Source organism: Gadus chalcogrammus, chromosome 7 (genome assembly GCF_026213295.1).
Source record: "Gadus chalcogrammus isolate NIFS_2021 chromosome 7, NIFS_Gcha_1.0, whole genome shotgun sequence".
In the NCBI taxonomy this organism is placed as follows: domain Eukaryota; kingdom Metazoa; phylum Chordata; class Actinopteri; order Gadiformes; family Gadidae; genus Gadus; species Gadus chalcogrammus.
In genome coordinates, this window is record NC_079418.1 from 9,286,143 (window position 1) to 9,307,844 (window position 21,702).

At 45.1% G+C, this 21,702-nt stretch overlaps 1 protein-coding gene across 8 annotated transcripts in view; it reads right to left on the reverse strand.

Moving 5' to 3' along the window:
• LOC130386493 (ATP-dependent RNA helicase DDX3X-like) overlaps window positions 1–21,702 on the reverse strand; it is a 30,809-nt gene that overhangs the window by 2,946 nt on the left and 6,161 nt on the right. For 3 of the 8 annotated variants that reach the window (XM_056595434.1, XM_056595430.1, XM_056595428.1), the window contains 14 exons: window positions 20,195–20,254; window positions 18,491–18,721; window positions 17,838–17,994; window positions 16,480–16,632; window positions 14,445–14,544; window positions 12,595–12,730; window positions 11,973–12,070; window positions 11,122–11,220; window positions 10,484–10,644; window positions 8,323–8,467; window positions 6,801–6,945; window positions 1,806–1,987; window positions 1,498–1,615; window positions 30–183 (listed from right to left, as the gene is read on the reverse strand). In XM_056595434.1, coding sequence (XP_056451409.1) covers window positions 30–183; window positions 1,498–1,615; window positions 1,806–1,987; window positions 6,801–6,945; window positions 8,323–8,467; window positions 10,484–10,644; window positions 11,122–11,220; window positions 11,973–12,070; window positions 12,595–12,730; window positions 14,445–14,544; window positions 16,480–16,632; window positions 17,838–17,994; window positions 18,491–18,721; window positions 20,195–20,254 — 1,939 coding nt within the window. The remainder of the gene's footprint in view (window positions 1–29; window positions 184–1,497; window positions 1,616–1,805; window positions 1,988–6,800; window positions 6,946–8,322; window positions 8,468–10,483; window positions 10,645–11,121; window positions 11,221–11,972; window positions 12,071–12,594; window positions 12,731–14,444; window positions 14,545–16,479; window positions 16,633–17,837; window positions 17,995–18,490; window positions 18,722–20,194; window positions 20,255–21,702) is intronic. The other 5 variants (XM_056595429.1, XM_056595435.1, XM_056595431.1 and 2 more) reach the window with 3 other exon arrangements.

Consider the following 21,702-nt stretch of genomic DNA (forward strand, 5'->3'; position numbering starts at 1 on the left):
TCCCGAACCTTTCTCCTTTCGGCGTGTACCTCTTGGAGCGCCCGCGGCCGGTGCTCTTGTGCTGGTGCTCGTAGGCGAGGCTCTCCAGCCAGGACGGCACCTCCTGCTTGGCCTCCACCAGGATGTCTAGGAGGTCCTTCGTGATGTTGCCGTTCTTGTCGTTGAAGAACGACGTTGCCAGACCTAGCGGAGGGGGAGGCACGGGATGAGGTTTTTGTTTAAAAGACGCTTCACGAGTTCGGAGATCCTTGTGAGCGATCCAAGGTTGACGATTTTTTGGACAAACATTTTTTATTTAGTTTTCTTCTAGGGCTGTCAAGCGATTAAAAAAAAATGTATCGAATGAATTACAGGCTCTGTGATTAATTAATCTAAATTAATCACATGCTTACATTTTGCGAGAAAGTATTTCAAAATAATTTAATTCAAGTAAATTATGGCAGATGAGTGATTCGAAGAATAATAGACATAATAGACTTTAAAGTTCAATGTCTCTTCTTTAAAAAGATGTCTTTCATTAACATACGGTGCATTTTAGAATCAAATTAATAACATTTCCATCTCATTCAAGAATCAACGCATCTCAGTCGAGTGCGGCTTGACGAGGCTGGTTGCTAGCGCCAGCTTCAGGGGCTGTGACAACTCGTACCTGCGAGCTTGCTGCCAAATGTTTTGCGTTGAGGTGATATTTAAGGGTTGATGAACTCCGGTGACAGGAAAATTCCTTACTACAGAGATTGCAGATAACGGTGTTCCTATCTACAGTTCCGTCGGGGAGTTGTTTAAACTTGAATTTTCCCTTCACGGGGCCGAGCAGCGTCTTCTCATCTGCCTCCATTTTGTTTCAACGCAAATGACGCACCGGGTCAAAGGGCACAATAGAAGCGCTATTAAACTGCGTTCATTTTTTAACGCGTTACTTTTTCTGTGATTAATTAATCGAAATTACCACGTTCTTTTGACGGCCCTATTTTCTTTATAATATCTTCATAAATGTTTTACAGAAATTACAGAACAGCTCGATACATTTTTTTGCAAATTACTTTTCAATTAGCGTTTTCTATGAGCTTTGGGGGGAAATTTCATAATTCGCAGTTAAGCGTGTTTCTTTAGGGGCAAAATACTGAATAAACGCATCACGTTTTCAAACTCAAAAACAATCGTGATTTCAACATTGACCGAAATAATCGTGATTAAGATAATATTTTTTTCAGGACCTGCCCGATCCGCCCATGACACTGTCGGTGGGCGATGTGACACAATACACAATCAAGCAGCACACACAAGTAGCACACACTGCATAATCAACAAACACATACACACACACACGCATCAAGCACACACACACACTACACAATCAAGCAACACAGACACAGCACACACTACACAATCAAGCAACACACAAATGCATCACACACACACACAATACACAATCTAGCAACACACGCATCACATCGACAACATTCAGCACGCGAGTATAGATGTTTCGTAGTTTACCCAGGTTCCCCACGCGGCCCGTACGCCCGATACGGTGGACGTACTCCTCGATGTCACTGGGCAGGTCGAAGTTGATGACATGCTTCACGTTGGAGATGTCCAGGCCTCGAGCTGCCACCTGCACACGGGGACGGATCGGACACAAGAAGGGGGGAGGGGGGTGGTTACTGGTACAATACGATCATTCTTTTACAATGTATAACTTGGGGCCCCCTCTCTACACCGTGTCATCACAGTCAGCCAAGGGGTCCTAGGCCTGAACAGCGCTGATGCCCCCCCAGTCGGGGGTGCTTCAGGGGCGGCCTTACCGCGGTGGCAACCAGGATGGGGCAGCGTCCGGAGCGGAACTGGTGCAGCGCCTCCTCGCGGTCGCGCTGGGACCGGTCGCCGTGGATACTGGTGCAGGCGTAGCCCTCGCGGTACAGGAAGTCCTCCAGGGCGTCGGCGCCCTTCTTGGTCTCAACGAACACCAGTGTGAGAGAGTCCTTCCCTGGGGGAGGGGGGGGGGGAGCGAGGGGATAATGACTGCACTGCATTTATTTATTATATATAAATATAAACATTCACCCGTTCATACCCATTCACGCACACATACATATACGAACACTCACACAACGACAGCGTAGTCAACCATGCTAGGCGACAGCCAGCTCGTCGGGGAGCAATCAGCTAGGAGGAGCCAGGAATCGAACTGAACTTTCGGTTATCTGCCAACCTCCTGAGCTCAAGCCGCCTTTATAGTGAGGTGTTTTGGGGCTGTGGAAAGGGGGTACTATATGTGTGTGAAGTGGCACTCAGAGGGTAGGGGGGTGGGGGGGTGGAGGCTGACGATGATCCCGGGTTCGTAAGGCTAGGGCTGGGCCATTAAACAGATTTTGATCGTGATTTCGTTTTTTCGGTTGATCGATCTACAAACTAATATAATCAAGTTAATTTTTTTTTATTATCAATATTTTTTTTAACATTCATTTGCAGGACAGCTGGATACAAATTTGTACATTCTTTTTTATTCAAAAATGTTCTATTTAACATTTTGGGTATATTTTTTGAGAGAAAATGTCAAAGTTCTTGGTTAAAGAGGGTTAAATGCTGAAAAAACGCATCATGTTTTCAAACTGAAAAGAAAATCGTTTGAATAATCGTGATTTCAACAGTGACCAAAATAATGGTGATTATGATTTTTTCCATGATCAAGCAGCGCTACGTATGGCTGAGCTATGAGCTGGACAGGGAATTAATTATTTTGCTGAATATGCAAACGTCACTACAGTTTAAATCATGTACAACATCTTGAATTGACACGTTCAGCAAGAGCTACTCATCTCAAATACTGAAACAAGATGGCTTTCAATCTCTCAGAAATTAAACAGCTAACTGATTAGTGCATTATCTGCATTTTTGATTGAAATTGAGTTATAATTAAATTAGTGCTGTCAGTTAAACGCGTTATTAAAGGCGTTAACGCAAAACAATTTTAACGGCGTTAATTTTTTATTTTTTATTCTTTGGCTCAAAACAAAGAAGCAGTAGCCTGACTGCTATGTTCAAGGCAGTATGTTTGTATGTTCATCGTTTAATTACACTATAGGCTGAGTCCTAGTTTACCTAACATAGAAGCAGTAGCCAGACTGCTATGTTCAAGGCAGTATGTTCCTATGTTCATCATTTAATTGCACTATAGGCCGAGTCCTAGTTTACCTTTGCAATTTGTAATTTTTTTTGTATCGTCCTGTTTAGATCAGCATATGCCAATGTTATCAATAAAAAAAAAAATTGCACAAGGCAAGCCGATGCACTTCTCCATGTCGATAAGAGCATTAAAATGAGAAAAAATAATGGGACATAGAAATGAAGGGATATTTAGCATATAATTTTTTTTGCGATTACTCACGATTAATCGTGAGTTAACTATGTCATTAACGTGATTAATCGCGATTAAATATTTTAATGGCTTAACAGCACTAAATTAAATATAAACTCCTTGATATCTGAATTAATTAAAGTCTTAAGAGTATCAGACTTTAATTCCGTCTTTTGTTATTTAGTGCCACATTACTATGTTAGACTTTGAGTAGACGATGGCTGGTTTAAGCAGCTACACCTGTCGGCGTCTGATTGGACTCTGGAAAGCTGCACACCAGGGCGTGCGGCATGGACATTTGCTGCACACTTACACTTCCGTTCAAAAGGTTTGTGGTCTAATGTTTTCCAAGAAAACAAACACTTTTATACAATCGTTTTCTAACATAATTGCACAATCAATTAGCCTTTTAACACAATATTTTATTTTTTAGCATTAGAACACAGGAGTGATGGTTGCTGGAAATGGGCCTCCATTTACCTATGTAGATATTCCTTTCAAAATCAGCCGTTTACAGCTATAATCCATCCTTTACCACATTAACAATGTCTAGACTTTCTGATTACTCTGTTATCTTCATTAAAACAAACAAGAAAAAAATAAGGACAGTTCTAAGTGACCCCAAACTTTTGAACGGTAGTGTACATGTGGTTCAACACATGAGGTGTGTATCTATTGAAAACATGATGTTGAACCGAGCACAATTACATCGCCATGTCACATAGATATATATACTGACTAGATATCGCATTCAGCTTCTAAGCATGTGTCAACAATCCCGCCATCTCGTCGCGGGGTAACCACCCACCTGAATGAATGCTGATGGAACTGAGGTCCTTTCACACTCAAAGTTACTCTAAAACGCTTTATTTTTAAGCAATCTTCAAGCAGGAGTTGGTTTCTGGTTAGTTTTTTTTGGGTGGTTACCCCGCGGCAAGATGGAGGCGGTATTGACGCATACGTTCCACTGAACAGCGCAGCCCAGGCAATATCTAGTCAGTCTATATATCTATGGCCATGTCAGAGGGAACACTGCCTGCGTGGACAGCCACTATGGTAGCCCAACGTGGGTGACTACTTCAGTTTCAAAATGGACATACAAAACAGGACAAGGAAAAGTGCAGCCAGGGATGGAAAGTGAGCAAGGGGGTGGGGTTGGTGTTGTGTAGAGTTTGGGGGGTGCACGGCCCCCTCCTCATGCCCCGGGGGCTACGTGGACCACACTCACAAGGTAGACCACCCAGCAGTATTCAGAGGACAACATGACCCCAGGCAGTGCATTTTGACATGGTACATCACAGGTGGTTTAGGGGAAGGGGGTATGGATAACGATGGCCTGAGCAGGCGGAAGAGAAACGAAAGCACACAACTGAAATTGTCTTCAAAACCACAATGTTTAAACCAAAATAAGATGATTCGGACGCAGGAGATGCTCAAGACAAAAAATATAAATAATAGAGTGACTCCGGGAATGGATGACAACGACCGCCCCTATGAGCAGGGGCTTCCCAAATGGTGGGGGGGGGGGGTGTACAGCAAACAAAATAAAACTTAAAGGTGACATATTACACCACCAGGTGTGAGTGTGATTAACCGCTATACAAGCCGTTTTGACATCACAAGTGGGCGCGTCCACCTTCTAGGTGGACACGCCCACTTGTGATATCAGAAGAGGACGATTTTCACAACGTCTTGTAACGGCCGATCACACTCACACCTGGTGGTGTAATACGTCACTTTTAAGAATTTGAAAGGAACGACACAAAAAAAAAAGTCAACACCTTTGACAGAGCAAGCGACTAAAGTGGGGTCACACACGGGGGCGCGGCGACAAAGTGAGTGGAGGACTCTTAAGGGACTCGTTAAGGGGTAAATGGCGTCCGGGGGGGTGGGGGGGGTCACGCCGTTGGAAAAGCCACCGTCTCCAAAATGTGGAGAGAGTGCAGTGTGTCGTCCCACGGGTAAAACCGGTGTGCGACCCCTTGAGACGAAATAAAAAACAACTTAAAAACAAGCTAACTTAAAAAAAAATAAACTTTACAATTAAAAACGATTTAAGTATGGAATGGAAGGGAGGAGGAGAGAAGAAAAACTGTGGGGCAGGGGGCGCTTACCGGGCTTTTCTATGGTCTCTCCTGTATTGTCCTGTATCTCGCTGGGGATCACTTAGAGAACAAAACCATCCACATGTCAAACCACACCAGCACACCAATACTGTAATACACTAGGTGGAGGGGGGATGCAGCAGGGAAATCTCTACAGTAATACACCATGCAGGGCGAGGAGACCACTGTGCTTGCGAGCGGACGAACGTGACCTGCATCTCGGGGTACCGCGTTTTCCGATTTATTTCTGCCTTTTATTTTTATTGTTTTTCTGCATTCTGTCTTAGCCGATTTCTTTTTTCTTTAATAAAACCTTTGCAGAGATATGTACACAACAAAAGGCAAGCCTCTGTTTGAAAACGCTGCTACTGAGTTAATGATTGGATGAACTTCTAGCACAGTGCTACGGTCCGAGCTGGGCGAGTGAGCAAGTTGAATATTTGAGGGGACGTTACCGAATGTTCCATTTGATATTTACGTGTTGTTTTAAATGACGAACATCATTTGATAAGCATTCCCTGTAGCATTACAGGCTATTGTAATGAATAGTTTTGCTTCCCTGATAATTATGGTCAATGTGGACGCAACAGCAAAACTAAATTAGCAACATTGACCTAATATGCTTTGCTACAAAATGCCTAGAGATTAACTAACCCAGCAAGGGTTATTCCCCGAAAAATGCCTTGCTCAAGGGCTGCTGGGTGATCAATTCCTTAGGATGTATGCATTGTGGTTAGAGTCCATCTGAAGACCTTTTAATTAGTAAATAAGATTAGAATATATAGAGGAAATATTTCTTGAGGCCTTAATTTAAAAAAATCCAATCACTAAGAGATTGTTCTTTACAAGACTCGACTAATTCGCCAACTAACTAAGAGCCATCGCTTAGTGAATGTGATAGCTCTTGGTTAGTTAGCTAGTAAGCTCTTCCCCAGACACGCACAACTAGGAGAACAAACTAGCTGGCTACCCTAATCCTAGGAGGACTAGCTGACTAACTATCGGTGATAGGGTTAGTTTAACCCTATGAGCAAAAGCTTACTAACCAACTTCTATCAGTTACAGGGTTAGTTTGACTGAACTCTGTATACTCTCTGAATCCCGAGTGGGACCGGCCAAATGGGGACGTGCCTCGGTGAAACGCAGCAAGAAAGCTGGGTTTTTTTTCCCCTCTTTGCAACTCGAACACACCATGACTTCGGCAGGGGTCGGCATTGCAAACGTTGCAGTTCAGTTCAGTTTTATTCTTTGAATTAATTTGCAGCAAGACCACACATACCACAACAATACAGTCGCAAACATTGGGGTTGTGCACGAGGAGGTTGGCCCTTGCGTACCTGTGGCGTTGAGGAGGTCGAGCAGGAAGGACCGCTTGTCGCTCTCCTCCACCCACACCACCTTCTGGGTGATGTTCTCAGAGGTGGAGCCGACCCGCCCCACCGCCAGGAAGATGTAGTCCTCGAGGAAATCCCTGGCGAGGATCTGAATCAGAGAAGCGACGTTTTAGCACACGGCCCCGCCCTCAGGTAGACGCCAAACGGACTAGAGATGTCCCGATACCATTTCTTCCGTCCCGATAATGATTCCTGAACTTGAGTATCGGCAGATACCGAGAATATACCATTGTAACTACTAGTAACACTTGTTCTTATTGAATGGTAAACGGATGAGCGATGTTCCCATACATTTTCTGCCCTCTCGATACCAACACCTAATTAAACTAGAAAATGCATCTCCTGCAGAAAATGCATAGTGCTGTAGTACAAAGTGAGGTTGAAAATATGTTTTAGTAAAGCCAAATAGATTAAGATGTAAAGAAACGCTTAAATAAAGTGGAGGGATAAGAACAGAGAATATTTTTTTGGAAACAAATAAAGTGACAGCTGAAAGAAAAGCGCAAAGCATTGCTAAAAATGCAGAAATGCAAAATTAATTGAACTGAAGAATCTGAAAGGTCAAATGCATTGAAATGCACGTGCACTTGGAAGCTGAAATCAAAAACTGACTGACGCTGAATTACATTGCCTGAAGAAGCAAAGTGCTGCAATACATTGTTACAAAAGCTGGAATAATAATCCCGTCATTATTTATTTTTTAAACCAGCTGAAATTTTATGCACTCGCCTAATGCTAATTTTTCGAGCCTAACGTTTTTAAAAGTAGTCCAATTAGGTGGGAAAAATCGCCCTATCTGGAAACGCTGCCTGAACATCGTAAAAGTAGTCAAATTAAGCAAGCAAAACTGCCCAATATGGCAACACTGCCAGGCACGCCCTCACGCTCTAACCTCAGTGTAAATCAATGAGACTGACTGAATACAAACCGACATGGAACTTAAATTGTGATTTTGACAAAAGTATAAAGGACATTTAAAATGGGAATTGAGTCACTAGGTGAAAAATTGAGGAAGGAGATAGGTCGCAAAGTTTCTCGAGAATAATAAAGAAAGAATAAAACTTAAGAACAATAGTTGAGCACTTCATGCAGCACTCGCCTAATGATACCGAATATTAGGGCAATTCATCAAATTTTGATCGTGCTTTCGATTTTTAGGTCAAATGATGACCAAACTAATAAAATCGGGTTGAAACCACACACACAGATATTTTTTGCATTCATTCAATGTTTTTTTCAGAAAAAAAAAGTGTATGTGCACATACATGTACATTCTTTTTGATTTGATCATTTTGTGTATTTGTTTTTAAGGGGACATTTCAAAGTTCTCAGTTACAAGGTGTATCTTTGTGGAGAGAAATGCTGAATAAACGCATCACGTTTTCATACTCAAAAAAAAACATTGACCAAAATAATCGGGATGGTGTTTTTCCCAACAGTGGAACAGCCCCTAGTACCTACGTACCTGGATTTCCTTGGGGAAGGTGGCGCTGAACATCATGGTCTGACGCAGGCCCTTGGAGGGCATGGTGTCCTGCTCCACGATGCGCCGGATCTGGGGCTCGAAGCCCATGTCGAGCATGCGGTCCGCCTCGTCCAGAACCAGGTAGCTTTAGGGGGAAGGGAAGGGAAGGTAAGTAGTGATCGACCGATATATCAGCCGGCCGATATTTGAGGTTTTTTTTCCTTCCGTCCTGCATGATTTACTGACAGACATTATTTTTTTTAATTGAGATATCATGGCGTCATATTTAGGCCCAATCCCATTTCTACTAGGGCTGTCACTTTTTATTCGAAGTTCGAATATTCGTTAGAAGGTGGGGTGAAAAGTTCGAATTCGAAGTGTAATTCTCCATTCGAACTGTAAAAATGCGCTATAAAGAAGAGAGCGGCGAGTGGCTTTTCCTCAATAAAGCGGCCCTCCTGGATCCCCGCTTCTCCCGGTTAGTCCACCTTTCCCCTGCACAGAAACATCTCGTGACTGAAAGCCTCTCACACGAGCTCATTGAAACGGAGACCGACACTGATCGCACACGACAGGGAGAAAAGTCCGCTGCTGCGCTGAGCGCGATGGGCAGGCTGTTTGGGGACTTATACAGCACGGCTGACAGAAGCAGCTGCAGCGGTAACGGAGAGCTGCGAGACTACTTGTAATTTTCTTTCCGTAAGGAATAAAAAGAGCAGCATGCCGTGTTGGAGGTCGGCCTCACAGATTGTTCGTTTATATAGGCTGTGTGTGCCATGGACGACATGCGCTCCGCATATCGCGCTCCGAGCAGTTATTGTTAATGCGTAAAAGACAGCCGCACTTGTGTGTCGGAGCTTCCTCTTGTTGTGTTTACAAATGTGTTATCAAAGATGTGTTTTTATCCTGTGCTGTTATGAATTCAGTAGGTATACGTGATTTCCACAAGAAATTTCCCCAAGAATTTTTTTTTTAATAGTTCTATGGGGAGGGGGGGGGGTCGAATGTATTCGAATGTATTCGAATTAATTATGGACATTCGAAATTCGTTCGAATTTCATTTTTGGAAAAAGTGACAGCCCTAATTCCTACCACTTACCCCTCCCCCTTCCCCCTTCCCCCTCCCCCTTCAAAACAAGGGGGAGGGGTAAGGGTTAGAAATGGGATTGGGCCTTATGATGTAAATTGAGGGAGCAAAAGCAGCATGGGCTCCAAATATCGGCTCAAGGAAATCGTCTGCCAGTATCGGTCATCGGCTAAGGCTGATGGAAAATAAATCGGTATCAGCCCTTAAAAATCCATATTGGTCGATCCCTAAAGGTAAGGTAACATTATTCATACCCGAATAGGGTGGATTTGGTTGCAGTTAAAAGAGTGGGCTGCTTGTACACACACACACACACACATTTTCAGATCCCTACTAAAAACGAATTTATTTTTTCTTGCATTTAACTCCATATAAACTTAATAACTCACATTTTTTTGTGCTTTAAATTGTTTTTATGTTATTTGTGTGTCTATATCTGGATAGTTGATTTGTTCAGCACTTTCGTCAACTGTTTTAAAGGGCTCTAAAAATAACTTGATTTGACGACAACACACAACATTCACGATATATCGACTGAGACAGTGACAACAGTGCTCCCGACATGGAAACAGGGATGTCCAAAAGGTGATCCATGAGTCTAGCTGAAGGACTCGCATGTCGGCGACACCCCGTCCCTCCCCTCCTACTTGTTGCACGTCCTCGCACTTAATGGTCGCACTTATTGTATGTCGTACTTAGTTATAGAACTTAGTTGTGTATCATCTTACCCTAGCTATCTTTGTTGTGTACGGGGAATGGGTTAACTTAGTGATTGTTTGTGCTTGGCACTTGGTTCTATGAATATCATTACTGCACAGACAGCGATATTTTGTTGTTTCTCTTTCCAAAGACAAATGTACTTATTGTAAGTCGCTCTAGGTAAAAGCGTCTGCTAAATTCCCCATACGTAACAGGTCTGGATACTGCATTGTCAATGGGTATTGTGTACTTGAATCGAGACGATGAACCCAAGATATAAGGGTTCCTCTGGTCTCCCCGTGTCCCTCTGGTCTCCCCGTGTCTCTAACGGTCTCCCCGTGTTCCTCTGGTCTCCCCGTGTCCCTCTGGTCTTACTTGCAGAAGTCCAGGCCGATCTTGCCCCTCTCCATCATGTCCACCAGCCGGCCGGGCGTGGCCACCAGCAGGTGACAGCCTCGCTCCAGGTCCCTGATCTGCTGCCCGATGTCGGCGCCACCGTACACCACGCAGGGACGCACCCGCGACCGGTACGAGAACTGTGGAGGGGTGCACAACGGCTCAACACACACAGGGGCAGAGAGAGCCACACAGACAGTGTGTGTGTGCGTGTGTGTGTGTGTGGACGTGTGTGCGTACGTACGTGTTTTCTGTGCACTCATTTGATATCATAGGTGGACACTGGTGAAGTGTGTGTTCATACCCGTGTTCATACCTTCATCATACATCTGCAATGTGTGTTCGTACCTTCATCCTACATCTGCAGTGTGTGTGTGTGTTCATACCTTCATCCTACATCTGCAATGTGTGTTCGTACCTTCATCCTACATCTGCAGTGTGTGTGTTCGTACCGTCATCCTACATCTACATTGTGAGTGTTCATAACTTCATCCTACATCTGCAGTGTGTGTGTGTTTATACCTTCATCCTACTTTGCTACGAGTGTGAGAGTGCTTACGTGCCTACATGTCTGCGTGTGTTCATGAACGAGAGTGTGTGCTTGCCCTCGCACTTACCTTCCTGGCCTCATCGTATATCTGCAGGGCCAGCTCTCTGGTGGGGGCTAGCACCAGGGAGATGGGATACTGCTTGCGACGCCCATATTTCCCATTGTCCTAGAAGAGAAGCCAGGTTCGTCATCAACAGTAGAAAAACAAACAAACAAAGGGTCTCGGGTAGGGCTGGACGATTTGGGGAGATAATCGAATTGTGACTGTTAGACCAGGAGTTTTCAAAGTATGAGACAGGGACATTTTCCCCAAACATTTTCCAAATCTTTGTGTTTTGAAAGATATTTTAAACATCTTTATGAACAATTTCAAACACCCGTGTGTTTTTAGTGATCTTTATTCTTTTATATGTTTTCAATATTTGTATATTATATAAAAAAAACAAAACATTAAAGCGTTTTTGAAGATATTTGTGTATATATAAGCATAGTATAGTTTGATATAATATGACTTAGTGAACGTACAGTTATGCAAACGCAAGACGCAGCTTAAAAATGAAACCTGCCTCCGCCACGCTAATGGTTAAAGCTGCGTCGGGTTTTAGTGAGCGGACCAATCACAGCCCTGGCTGCTGCGTCGCCTCGATGCAAGGTTACACTTTTCGGGAGGCGCACGTCAGGGCCTTGCGGGGTCTGCAAGGAAGGTCTGCAAGGAGGTAACGGGTCTGTAAATCCCCATGCGTTGCGTCGACGCGGAACCCTATTCAGCCCTTTAGTGAGCACGTACATACTTGCTAAATACATAGAAACATCTTCCAAACGCAAGTCACAGCATGAAACTAAACTCGTGTCCGTCAGTCAAATGTCGGCGCGTACGTCTCCCGTCGTTAGGTGGCCTTGAGTGCGTGGGGATCTCACCTGTCCTGACGCCTTAGCCGCAGCCAGTGCATCTCCTGGCCCATCCGCGAAGATCTGGCTGAGGATAGGCAACAGGAACGCAGCCGTCTTACCGGACCCTACACACCAAACAAAAATCACGTTGGGGACATTTCAGATGAGCAAAGTAAGCAGTATTTATAATAGAGGTTGACTTCAAACTGCACCAAAAGGAGGAACCGAAGTACCACTTTGACCACAAGGTGGGGCGCTATAATTCAAGACCTGTCTGTGAGACGCGCCCTCCCCCTCTCCCCCCCCCCTTATTACCAATCGGTCATATTGACCGGAGACATTTAGAATTTCCGGTCCTCATTTTTTTACGTTCAAGGACCGGTAATTACCGGACAACGGGAACTCTGACGTGTGCGTGTCTAGTGTCTACACTGTGCGTGTGCGTGTCTAGTGTCTACACTGTGCGCGTGCGTGTCTAGTGTCTACAGTGTGTGTGTGTGTGTGTGTGTGTGTCTAGTGAATACAATGTGCGTGTGTGTGTCTAGCGACTACAGGACGACAGTGTGCGTGTCTACAGTAAGCGCGTGTGTCTAGTGCCAACAGTGTGTGTGCGTGAGAGAACGTGTCTGTCTGTGACGGTGGCGTGTACCTGTCTGTGCGCAGGCCATCAGGTCTCTCTTGCTCTTAATGATGGGAATGGCGTACTTCTGCACGGGGGTCGGCCGGGTGTAGCGGGTCAGAGCGATGTTGGACATCACAATATCTCCCATCGCAATGTCCTGGAACTGCACACAAACACACCCACACCCACGGATTACATAAGGGTCACTGAGGGACCCCCATGGCTAGGATAGCCCCCCCCGTATAGGAACGGTTTAGCCCAGGGGGTAGAGCAGGGTTGACTTGTAACAGGGAGGTTGCTAGTTCCATCCCCAGACAGACAGACTTGTTCTCCGGTGGCCGAACAACTCATGTTAATGCTTGAAACACGCAGAGAGCCATCCAGGCGGATGACAAACCAAGGTAACAGACAGACAGACAAGTGAACTCACAACATTTACATTCAGGGCGTTTAGCAGACCCTTTTATCCAAAGCGACCTACAATAAGTCCATTTGTCAGAAGAAAGAGAAACAGTACACTAAGGATGTTCATAGAACCAAGTGCCAAGCACTAACAATCGCTAGGTTAACCCATTCCCCGCATGCAACAAAGATAGCTTTGAGTAGGGATGTCCCAATACCACCTTTTCACTTCAGATGCTGATTCCACAGCTTTGGCTAGCTACGGTACCGATACTACCGATAGTCCGATACTTTGTTTAGCTTTTGCACAAATTATAATAATGCAAAAATATATGGAAGCACTTTGCTCACGATTGCCAATAAGTAAAAAAAGATAAAACATCTCACTAAAGTAAAGTTGAATGGCTTAAATCAAATGAAGATTTGAACAGAGTTCAAAAGTAAGTAAACAAAGTAACATCCAAAAAAAGGTTGGAAACAGAACAGTTAAACAAATAGCTAAATGGTTAAAGTTTGAATACATTTGAGTTAATATATAGAATAGCTGAGTTGTTACAGCTGTTTGAAATGGTTGAATCAAGTGTGCGCTTGTGCATGCGTGGGTGTCATCACTTGTAGTAACCAGGAAGTCTTATTGACGTTAATCTTTCACATCTAGTTAATCGAGATAAGCTCACAAAATCATACGGCTTGTACGGTTGGAGTCTCTTTCTGGCATATAGTTTGAATAGATATCATGATTGTGAAAAAGATTGTTTACGTTAGTCTTTAGCTTCTACCGTAAGTACATTGGATATGGAAGAAGCATTAAGCCTCTAGCCATATAAACGGGCTTCCCCACACCCTAATGCCTGATATATAAATCATAGTTTCAATCGATTTATCATTTTAATAGATTAGTCGTCCGCGAAGTCCGAAATGGTTCTCTTTTGTGATCGCCAAGCTTGTGCTTGGCGATCACAACAGCTGAGATCAACCACTGTTAGCAACTCTATCAACAACAGCTGTGGTGAGCCGTGCAACAGCCAGGCTGTTTCTTCTTCACGGTTGAATTACTGCCAAACTGCTGACATGACTACAGGTAGCTCTCTTGCTCTAGCTCTCATGCGCCTAATTGGCGACTATTGTTGTCATCATGTGAAACGCTGCGCGGATCGGACCATATTTATTTCTCTCCCTCCGATCTCCGATCCAGCGTAATGGGCCAATATCGGAAACGATACCGATGCCGGGGATCGGGACATCCCTAGCTAGGGGAAGACGCAGCATGATGCTCAGTAGATTTTTAAGTGCCAGGACGTTCAACATACAATAAGTGCGTACATTAAATGCCAGGATGTACAGACATACATTAAGCGCGTATGATGGGGTTGTTTTTAGGAGTGTAAGGGAGGAGAAAGGACGGTGGGGGGGTACAGGGAGTCTTGAGTCTCTTGCGGAAGCTAGTACAGACAGACAGACAGACATGGACTCACACTCTCGATGTGATGCGGGCAGTTCTGGCCGGTGGCCTCCACAGGAATGTCGTCGTACTTCTCAAAGTTGATCCCGGTGTTGCTGCTGGAAAACAGCTCACTGGGAGGGGGAGGGGGGGGGGGGGGGAGAGAGACGGGTCACACGGTGCCTGTACTTCAGCCGGTTGGATCGCGCATGCTCAACTTTTCGCTGGGTCTGTGGAACCTTCTATGACACAAGTATGCTTGCTTGCCGACGTAACAACACAGACACCATGTTACAGACACACAGCACAACATGGACAGAGACACACAGCACAACATGGACAAAAAGACACCATGTTACAGACACACCACAACACGTACACACCACATCACAGACACACCACAACATGGACACAAAGACACAACATCACAGACACACCAGAACACGGACACAAAGACACCACTTCACAGACACACCACAACACGGAAACAAAGACACCACATCACAGACACACCACAACACAGAACACCACAACATAGACACACCACAACATGGACACAAAGACACATCACAGACAGAAAAACAGAACATTTCAGACACAAAAACTAAACAGACACAAACAGAACACATCAGACAGAACATATTTAACACAAAAACAGAACACAAAACAGTCCCTCCAGAAAAATGCGGCGTTTTTTTGTGATTTATGCGGCCAAAAATCCTTGATTATGCGGCACGTTTTCTTAAAAAATGCGATGAAATATGCGGCATATTTATGCAATTTTATGCGAAAAAATTCGGGAACTTGCAAAAAATGCGGGAACGTGCGAAAAAGAGGGGGAAAAAGTGATTCCCCCAACACCCTGTTCTCACTAGGCTATTACCTTAATGTAAAGAGTCATTTCTTATGACTTTCTATGAAAAACAAGCATACTACATCACAGAAAGTGATCTGAATATTTACAATTTACAATTTGACCTGACGAGCTGGCTGTCGCCTTGCATGGTTGACTCTGCCGTCTGTGTGTCAATGTGTGTATTAAACGATGAAAGTCGCTTTGGATAAAAGCATCTGCTAAATGCCCTAATTGTAAATTGGAATATTTAAGTTCTAGTCTTGTTTTATTTGAGACCTTAAAACATGGCTCAAACTTACAAAACATTGAGTGCAACTTCTGTAGGTTTACAAAAATAATCTGCTAAAACTTCTGTAAAAATGAATAAATAAAATATAAATAAATAAATGTTCCTGTTTTACAGAGGAAGCTTTTCAAAAGAGTAGCAAAAAAGTACAATCTTACAACTGTAAAGTTGAATCAACTCATTGAATGAAACTATAACAGTCCACTGTGAAAATGAAAACTAACTGCAGCCTCTAACACTAGCCAATCATTCCTCATCCTCCATCCCCTCTCCCTCAACGTCCAACTCTTTAACCATCCTTGCATGTTTGGCTGCGGCAGGGTAGTTTTCCAGCGTCAACTTCCGCCTGTGGTCCAACACGCAGTTGCACGGAGTGCAAAACAATTTGCCCCCACTGTCGTTTAACAATCCGGGAAACTGCTTTGCACGGTCTTTTGCACTTATCTTTGTTGGCAAATGAGACCGCTTCATCTTGCCTTCGTCACGGGGTTTGCGATGACGTTCACGTCGCGTAATTACGTCACTTCATAACGTTCCCATGGCAACAGGGGGAAATGGCTGCTTTTTTCGCGGAAATTGGCAGTTTATGCGGTGAAAGTGCGGCATATTTGAAAAAATGCGGCCCCCGCATGAATATGCAGACTTAGGCTGATTATGCGTTGAATTAGGCAATCGCATAATCACGTTTTTCTGGAGGGACTGACAAAAACAGAACACATCACAGACGCACCACATCACAGACGCACCACATCACAGACACACCACATCCCAGACACACCGCTTACGCACACCAAGAAAGAGTCACCACGAAGCACCACAACCCAGAAGCACCATGTCATAAACAGAAAGACACATCACAGACACACCATCACAGACACACTACAACACAGACCACAACAAAGACACACCACAACACACATCACATACCTTTCAAGGCGTTCGTTTTGCGGGGTTTGTTTGGACCAGTCTTCGTCGTCTCTGCTCTCCTCAACCCAGCGACTGTTGCCTCCGCCTCCACCTCCACCTCCACCGCCGCCTCCACCACCACCGCCGCCGCCGCCGAAGCCACCGCGGTCGAAACTGGCGAAACACAAACACACAATGAAAAGGGGTTTCCTTGATGAAACCGGACCAGGATTCATTCAACAAATGCTAAATGGACTGCATTTATATAGCGCTTTTTTGTAACCAGAGGCCACCCAAAGCGCTTTACATTATTGCCCCACGTTCACCAATTCACACACACATTCAAACACTGACGGCGGTGTCAGCCATGCAAGGCGACAGCCAGCTCGTTGAGAGCCGTTAGTGTTAGGCGTCACGCTCAGGGACACCTCAACACTCAGCTAGGAGGAGCCGGGGATCGAACTAGCAACCTTGCGGTTACAAGCCAAGCCGCTCTACTTCCTGAGCTACTGCATTTCTACATTTCAGAGAACTGCGTTCATGCAGGGATCGTTTCCACAAAGCTGTGAAAATGGATGGATTTATCCAACGGTTTGGTTTATATGGTGCAACACCAGCAGTAGAGTTACTCCACTCTAAATTAAAATAATGTGAAACAGCTTGCATTACCAAAAGGGCACGGTAGGGCAAGGTCAAATAAGCATTATCCGATATTTTATTCAACTATTTTATTTAGTTAGCACCGTAAATTATTCCGCGCTAACCCAAGGCCTCGTTGGCGTTTACGAATCTTTAAATCTATTGGAACATTTGATTATTTATTCTTTACATCCGTAAGAAGAAAGAGACGAGGCTTTCTGCGAGATGCACAGCTGACTTCAGACCAGTACTACTTTCACAGAGATGGAAAACATACCAGGTAACTCTGGAGGTCACACGGTAACTCCAGGGGTCACACTGCAACTCCAGGGGTCACGCGTTAACTCTGGAGGTCACATGGTAACTCCAGAGGTCACACTGTTACTCCAGGGGTCACACGGTAACTCTGGAGGTCACACGGTAACTCCAGGGGTCACACGTAACTCTGGAGGTCACACGGTAACTCCAGGGGTCAGGTGTTAACTCTGGAGGTCACACGGTGACTCCAGGGGTCAGGTGTTAACTCTGGAGGTCACACGGTGACTCCAGGGGTCAGGTGTTAACTCTGGAGGTCACACGGTGACTCCAGGGGTCAGGTGTTAACTCTGGAGGTCACACGGTGACTCCAGGGGTCAGGGGTTAACTCTGGAGGTCACACGGTGACTCCAGGGGTCAGGGGTTAACTCTGGAGGTCACACGGTAATACTACACCCCCCCTCCTACAGCCTGCTCTTGCTTACCGTCCTCTGTTTGCGTTTCCGCGGTCGTTGAAGAAGGCCGACTTGCCGCGGTTGTTACCGAAGCCTCCGCCGCCGCCGCCACCGTACACCTCCTTTACAGTGTTCCAGCCGGCGTCTGTCGGCATGGTGACAAAGCCTTTAGTAGCTTGGCCGACGCCTCCGTTCAGAAAGACACATGTAGGTAGGTCAGCACGGAGGTTTACATTACAGGGCATTGAGGGGGCAAATCAGGGTGAACCACAGCACTCTAAATTTAAGGCGGTCGCCTAAGCAACACACGCCTGCCATCTTAACTACGACGTCAAAGAATATATAAGAAGATAACTTAAAATATATATTCTTGTTGAAGGTGTTCATTTAAAAAAGCTGCTTATTTATTAGTCATATTATTATGATATAATGTCTAGGGTTTCATTCCTAATTGTTGAACGTATTAGAGTAAGTTAGTCCAGTTAGTTACAGTCCAGTAACTTAGTTAGTCCAGATAGTTCCAGTTACAGTCCAGTTAGTTCCAGTTACAGTCTATTTAGTAAGTTAGTTCCAGTTACAATCTAGTTGGTTACAGTCTAGTAAGTTACAGTCCAGTTAATTAGTTTAGTTAGTCCAGTTACAGTCTAGTTAGTTTCAGATAGTTAGTTACTGTCGAGGCTCACCTTTATTCTCGTAGCCACCGAACGCCATGGGCTGCATGGGGTTGATGGGGCTGATGGGGTTGAAGGTGCCGCCTCCCCTGTTGCCGCGGTATCCCCCTCCGCCTCCGCTGAGGCCCCGCCCCCGCTCCATTCGCGGCGGCCCGCGGTTGAAGGTGTTAGCGCCGTTCAGCCGGTTGTCGTGATAGCCGTTCACAAAGGTGTTGCGGCCGCCGTCCCAGCCGCCCACGCCGTCTGCGGGGCCAACACACACGCAGTCGTGAACGGCGACGTAGAGAAGGCTTCCGTAAAGGCTTAGTTGGGATTGGACGTGAAGGACCACGCAGACGCTTCGACACAGTGGTGAACCTGTTTTGGTACTGCGTTGGGTTTTAGTGAGCGGACCAATAACAGCCCTTGCTGCGCCTCGACGCAAGGTAGGGGTAAACGGTACAGAAACCGTTAGACAATTGTTGTGTGAAACACGTTACAAAGTAAGTAACGCGTTGCTACAGTAACTACTTTTTCATGTAAAAGGTCAAGTTACACACAACTACTGAAAATGTTATGAAACGTAGTTCCCTTTTCAATTCGGCACAACGTTACTTTTCCAAGGGACAGATTTGACAGCAGACTGCCTTCTCAGGCGGTATGCTGTCCCTTCACGAGCTCTCATTCAACACCGTACGAGACGGACACTGGCAGCGTGAAGCCGTCTCTGCATTTCGTCCAGAGACGTTGCTTCCGCACGCATTTTCCAAAGCCAGTCCTTCCTTCCAAAAAATCCAGCATGGAACGAGATAACAAATGCCGTCACTGTTTAGCTGTGTAAGGAAATGGTTCCCTTTCAAAATGTTGTTAGAAAGGGCTTTAAAGAGATGGTCAAAACACTCAATCCCAGGTACGCGTTACCTGCTCGCACACTTCAGCCAAATTGAGATACCAAAACTATAAGCAAGCATGTGGAGAAAGAAATCCATGCTATTAAACATCAGTGGTTTTTCCGAGATGGAAGTAACTTGAGAAAAGATTTAGCTTCTTTTTTTTTTTGCAGTTTTGCTGCCTAACCAGCAATTGACCCCTTCAGAAGCATTGAAATCAAAATTAGAAGATACAATTAACATATCGTGATATAATACCGTAACCGTCTATGCCTCAAATCATACCGCGATATTCATTTTAGTCCATACCGCCCTACAGCCCTAACGCACGGTTACCATTTTTGGAAGGTGCACGTCCCGCTCTTGCGGTGGACGCAGGGAGGGTACGCAAGGAGGCAAGGGGTCAAGGGTAAACCCCTTGCGTTGCGTCGATGTGGAACCATAACTATGCCTTTAGTGTTTAAATGTCTAAATTATAGAATAAAAAGTATATTATATTATATCGCAGGTACAGACGTAGTAGATGGACTATAATTCCATCTCTAGTTTTTGTGATAATCAGCCGGCAAAAATATTCAATAAAACCCCCAACATGGGCGTCGCATCTTAACAGATCACAGCCCCCGGGATTGGGATCAGGTTGCCAGATTCTGACAACCCTGGCTGCAGTGTGCTGCACACGGGTTGCCAGATTGGGAGGGGAAATCTGTCCCAATGTGCCCAAAATGACACAGGAGCTAGTTTCATCGTTTGGCAATCAGGAATACACAGTAGCATCACGTGTTCCTAAATTCAAAATATCAGTGTTCTGGTCCTGGGGGGGAGTGGGGGGTTGACCAATACTTACAGTTGGGCCCGGGAGTCATGGCGAAGCCGGGCTGTCGTCCGGCAGAGAACGCATTTCCTGCTGAAGACAAACATTGGTGAGTAGACGTAGACAACAGAAATCAACACGACGACACAAAAGTGGGTTAGTCCGTCGAAACAGGCCATCAGCCAAAACAGGAAGCAAGGATAGCTGCAGTGGGGGGGGCACCACCAAGGAAATACAAATCAAGCGCACCTTGGTCACTCCATTGATTTTAGGCATTTGTCGTTTTTTTGCTGAACCCGACTTGTGTGATAGTATTGGAATTAAAAGAAGTGATCCCATTGCAGGTTGTAAAAGAGCACTACTCCATAGGCTCCCAGCTGCAGGAGGGAGAGGGGGGGGGGTCGAGTTAATTCGCCTGATATGGAATCATTAACTATTTAAGCCTGCAGTGTGTAAGCGAGGGGGGGAAGAGAGAGAGAGAGGGAGAGAGAGAGAGAATATATATGTTTTACTGATATTGATTAATATCGCATGTGTAATTAATGTTATGTGTAAATTAAATACACATAAAAAATATTGAAGGCTCCTTAGTTCCTTTAATTTAATTATCATATGGTTTGATTGACTAGACTTATAAGATCGACGGTACAAACAGCCCCGGGTTTTCCAAACTTTGAACTAGCCTGACTTAAGGATGACTTCTACGTCGTAACTTATTGAACATTTACGAGGCTCTAAACTTATGGATACCAAAGAAATCTTTAGTCTTGCAGCATTTGGTTTAAAAGGAAATAAATCATCTTTTTCTTTTAAAAAAGGAGGCCATGTACCACTGGTTGCATCCATCATTATTGCGACACCACACGTAAGTGTGTCCACCTAGATGCATGATGGGAAGACCAGTATAAGCTGTGGACGTACCAATTGGCAGGATCAAACAACCGACCAGCCTAGCCAGTGGAGTGTCCCAACTGGTTTTATAGACAGACCAGCCTACAGTGGACTGTACCAACTGGTTGGACAGAAAGACCAGCTTTCCCAGTGGACTGTACAGATTGGTAGGATAGCTAGATGAGCCTACCTTTAGGACTTTAGTAATTTGAAGGGTAGCTAGACCAGCCTACCCAGTGGACTGTACCAACTGGTCGGACAGATCGACCTGCCTACCCAGTGGACTGTACCAACTGGTAGGACAGGCCGACCAGCCTACCCAGTGGACTGTACCAACTGGTAGGACAGGCCGACCAGCCTACCCAGTGGACTGTACCAACTGGTAGGACAGGCCGACCAGCCTACCCAGTGGACTGTACCAACTGGTAGGACAGGCCGACCAGCCTACCCAGTGGACTGTACCAACTGGTCGGATAGATCAACCAGCCGTCCAGTCTACCAATTGGACTGCACCAACTGGTAGGATAGCTCTACCTAGTGGACTGTCCCAAATCGGTAGACTAATGGGGACAGTTTGAAAAAGGCTTGTAATCAACATCACACCCGATGGCAGACAGAAACCCCTAAAGGCGTTTGAAAGCGGAGATTTC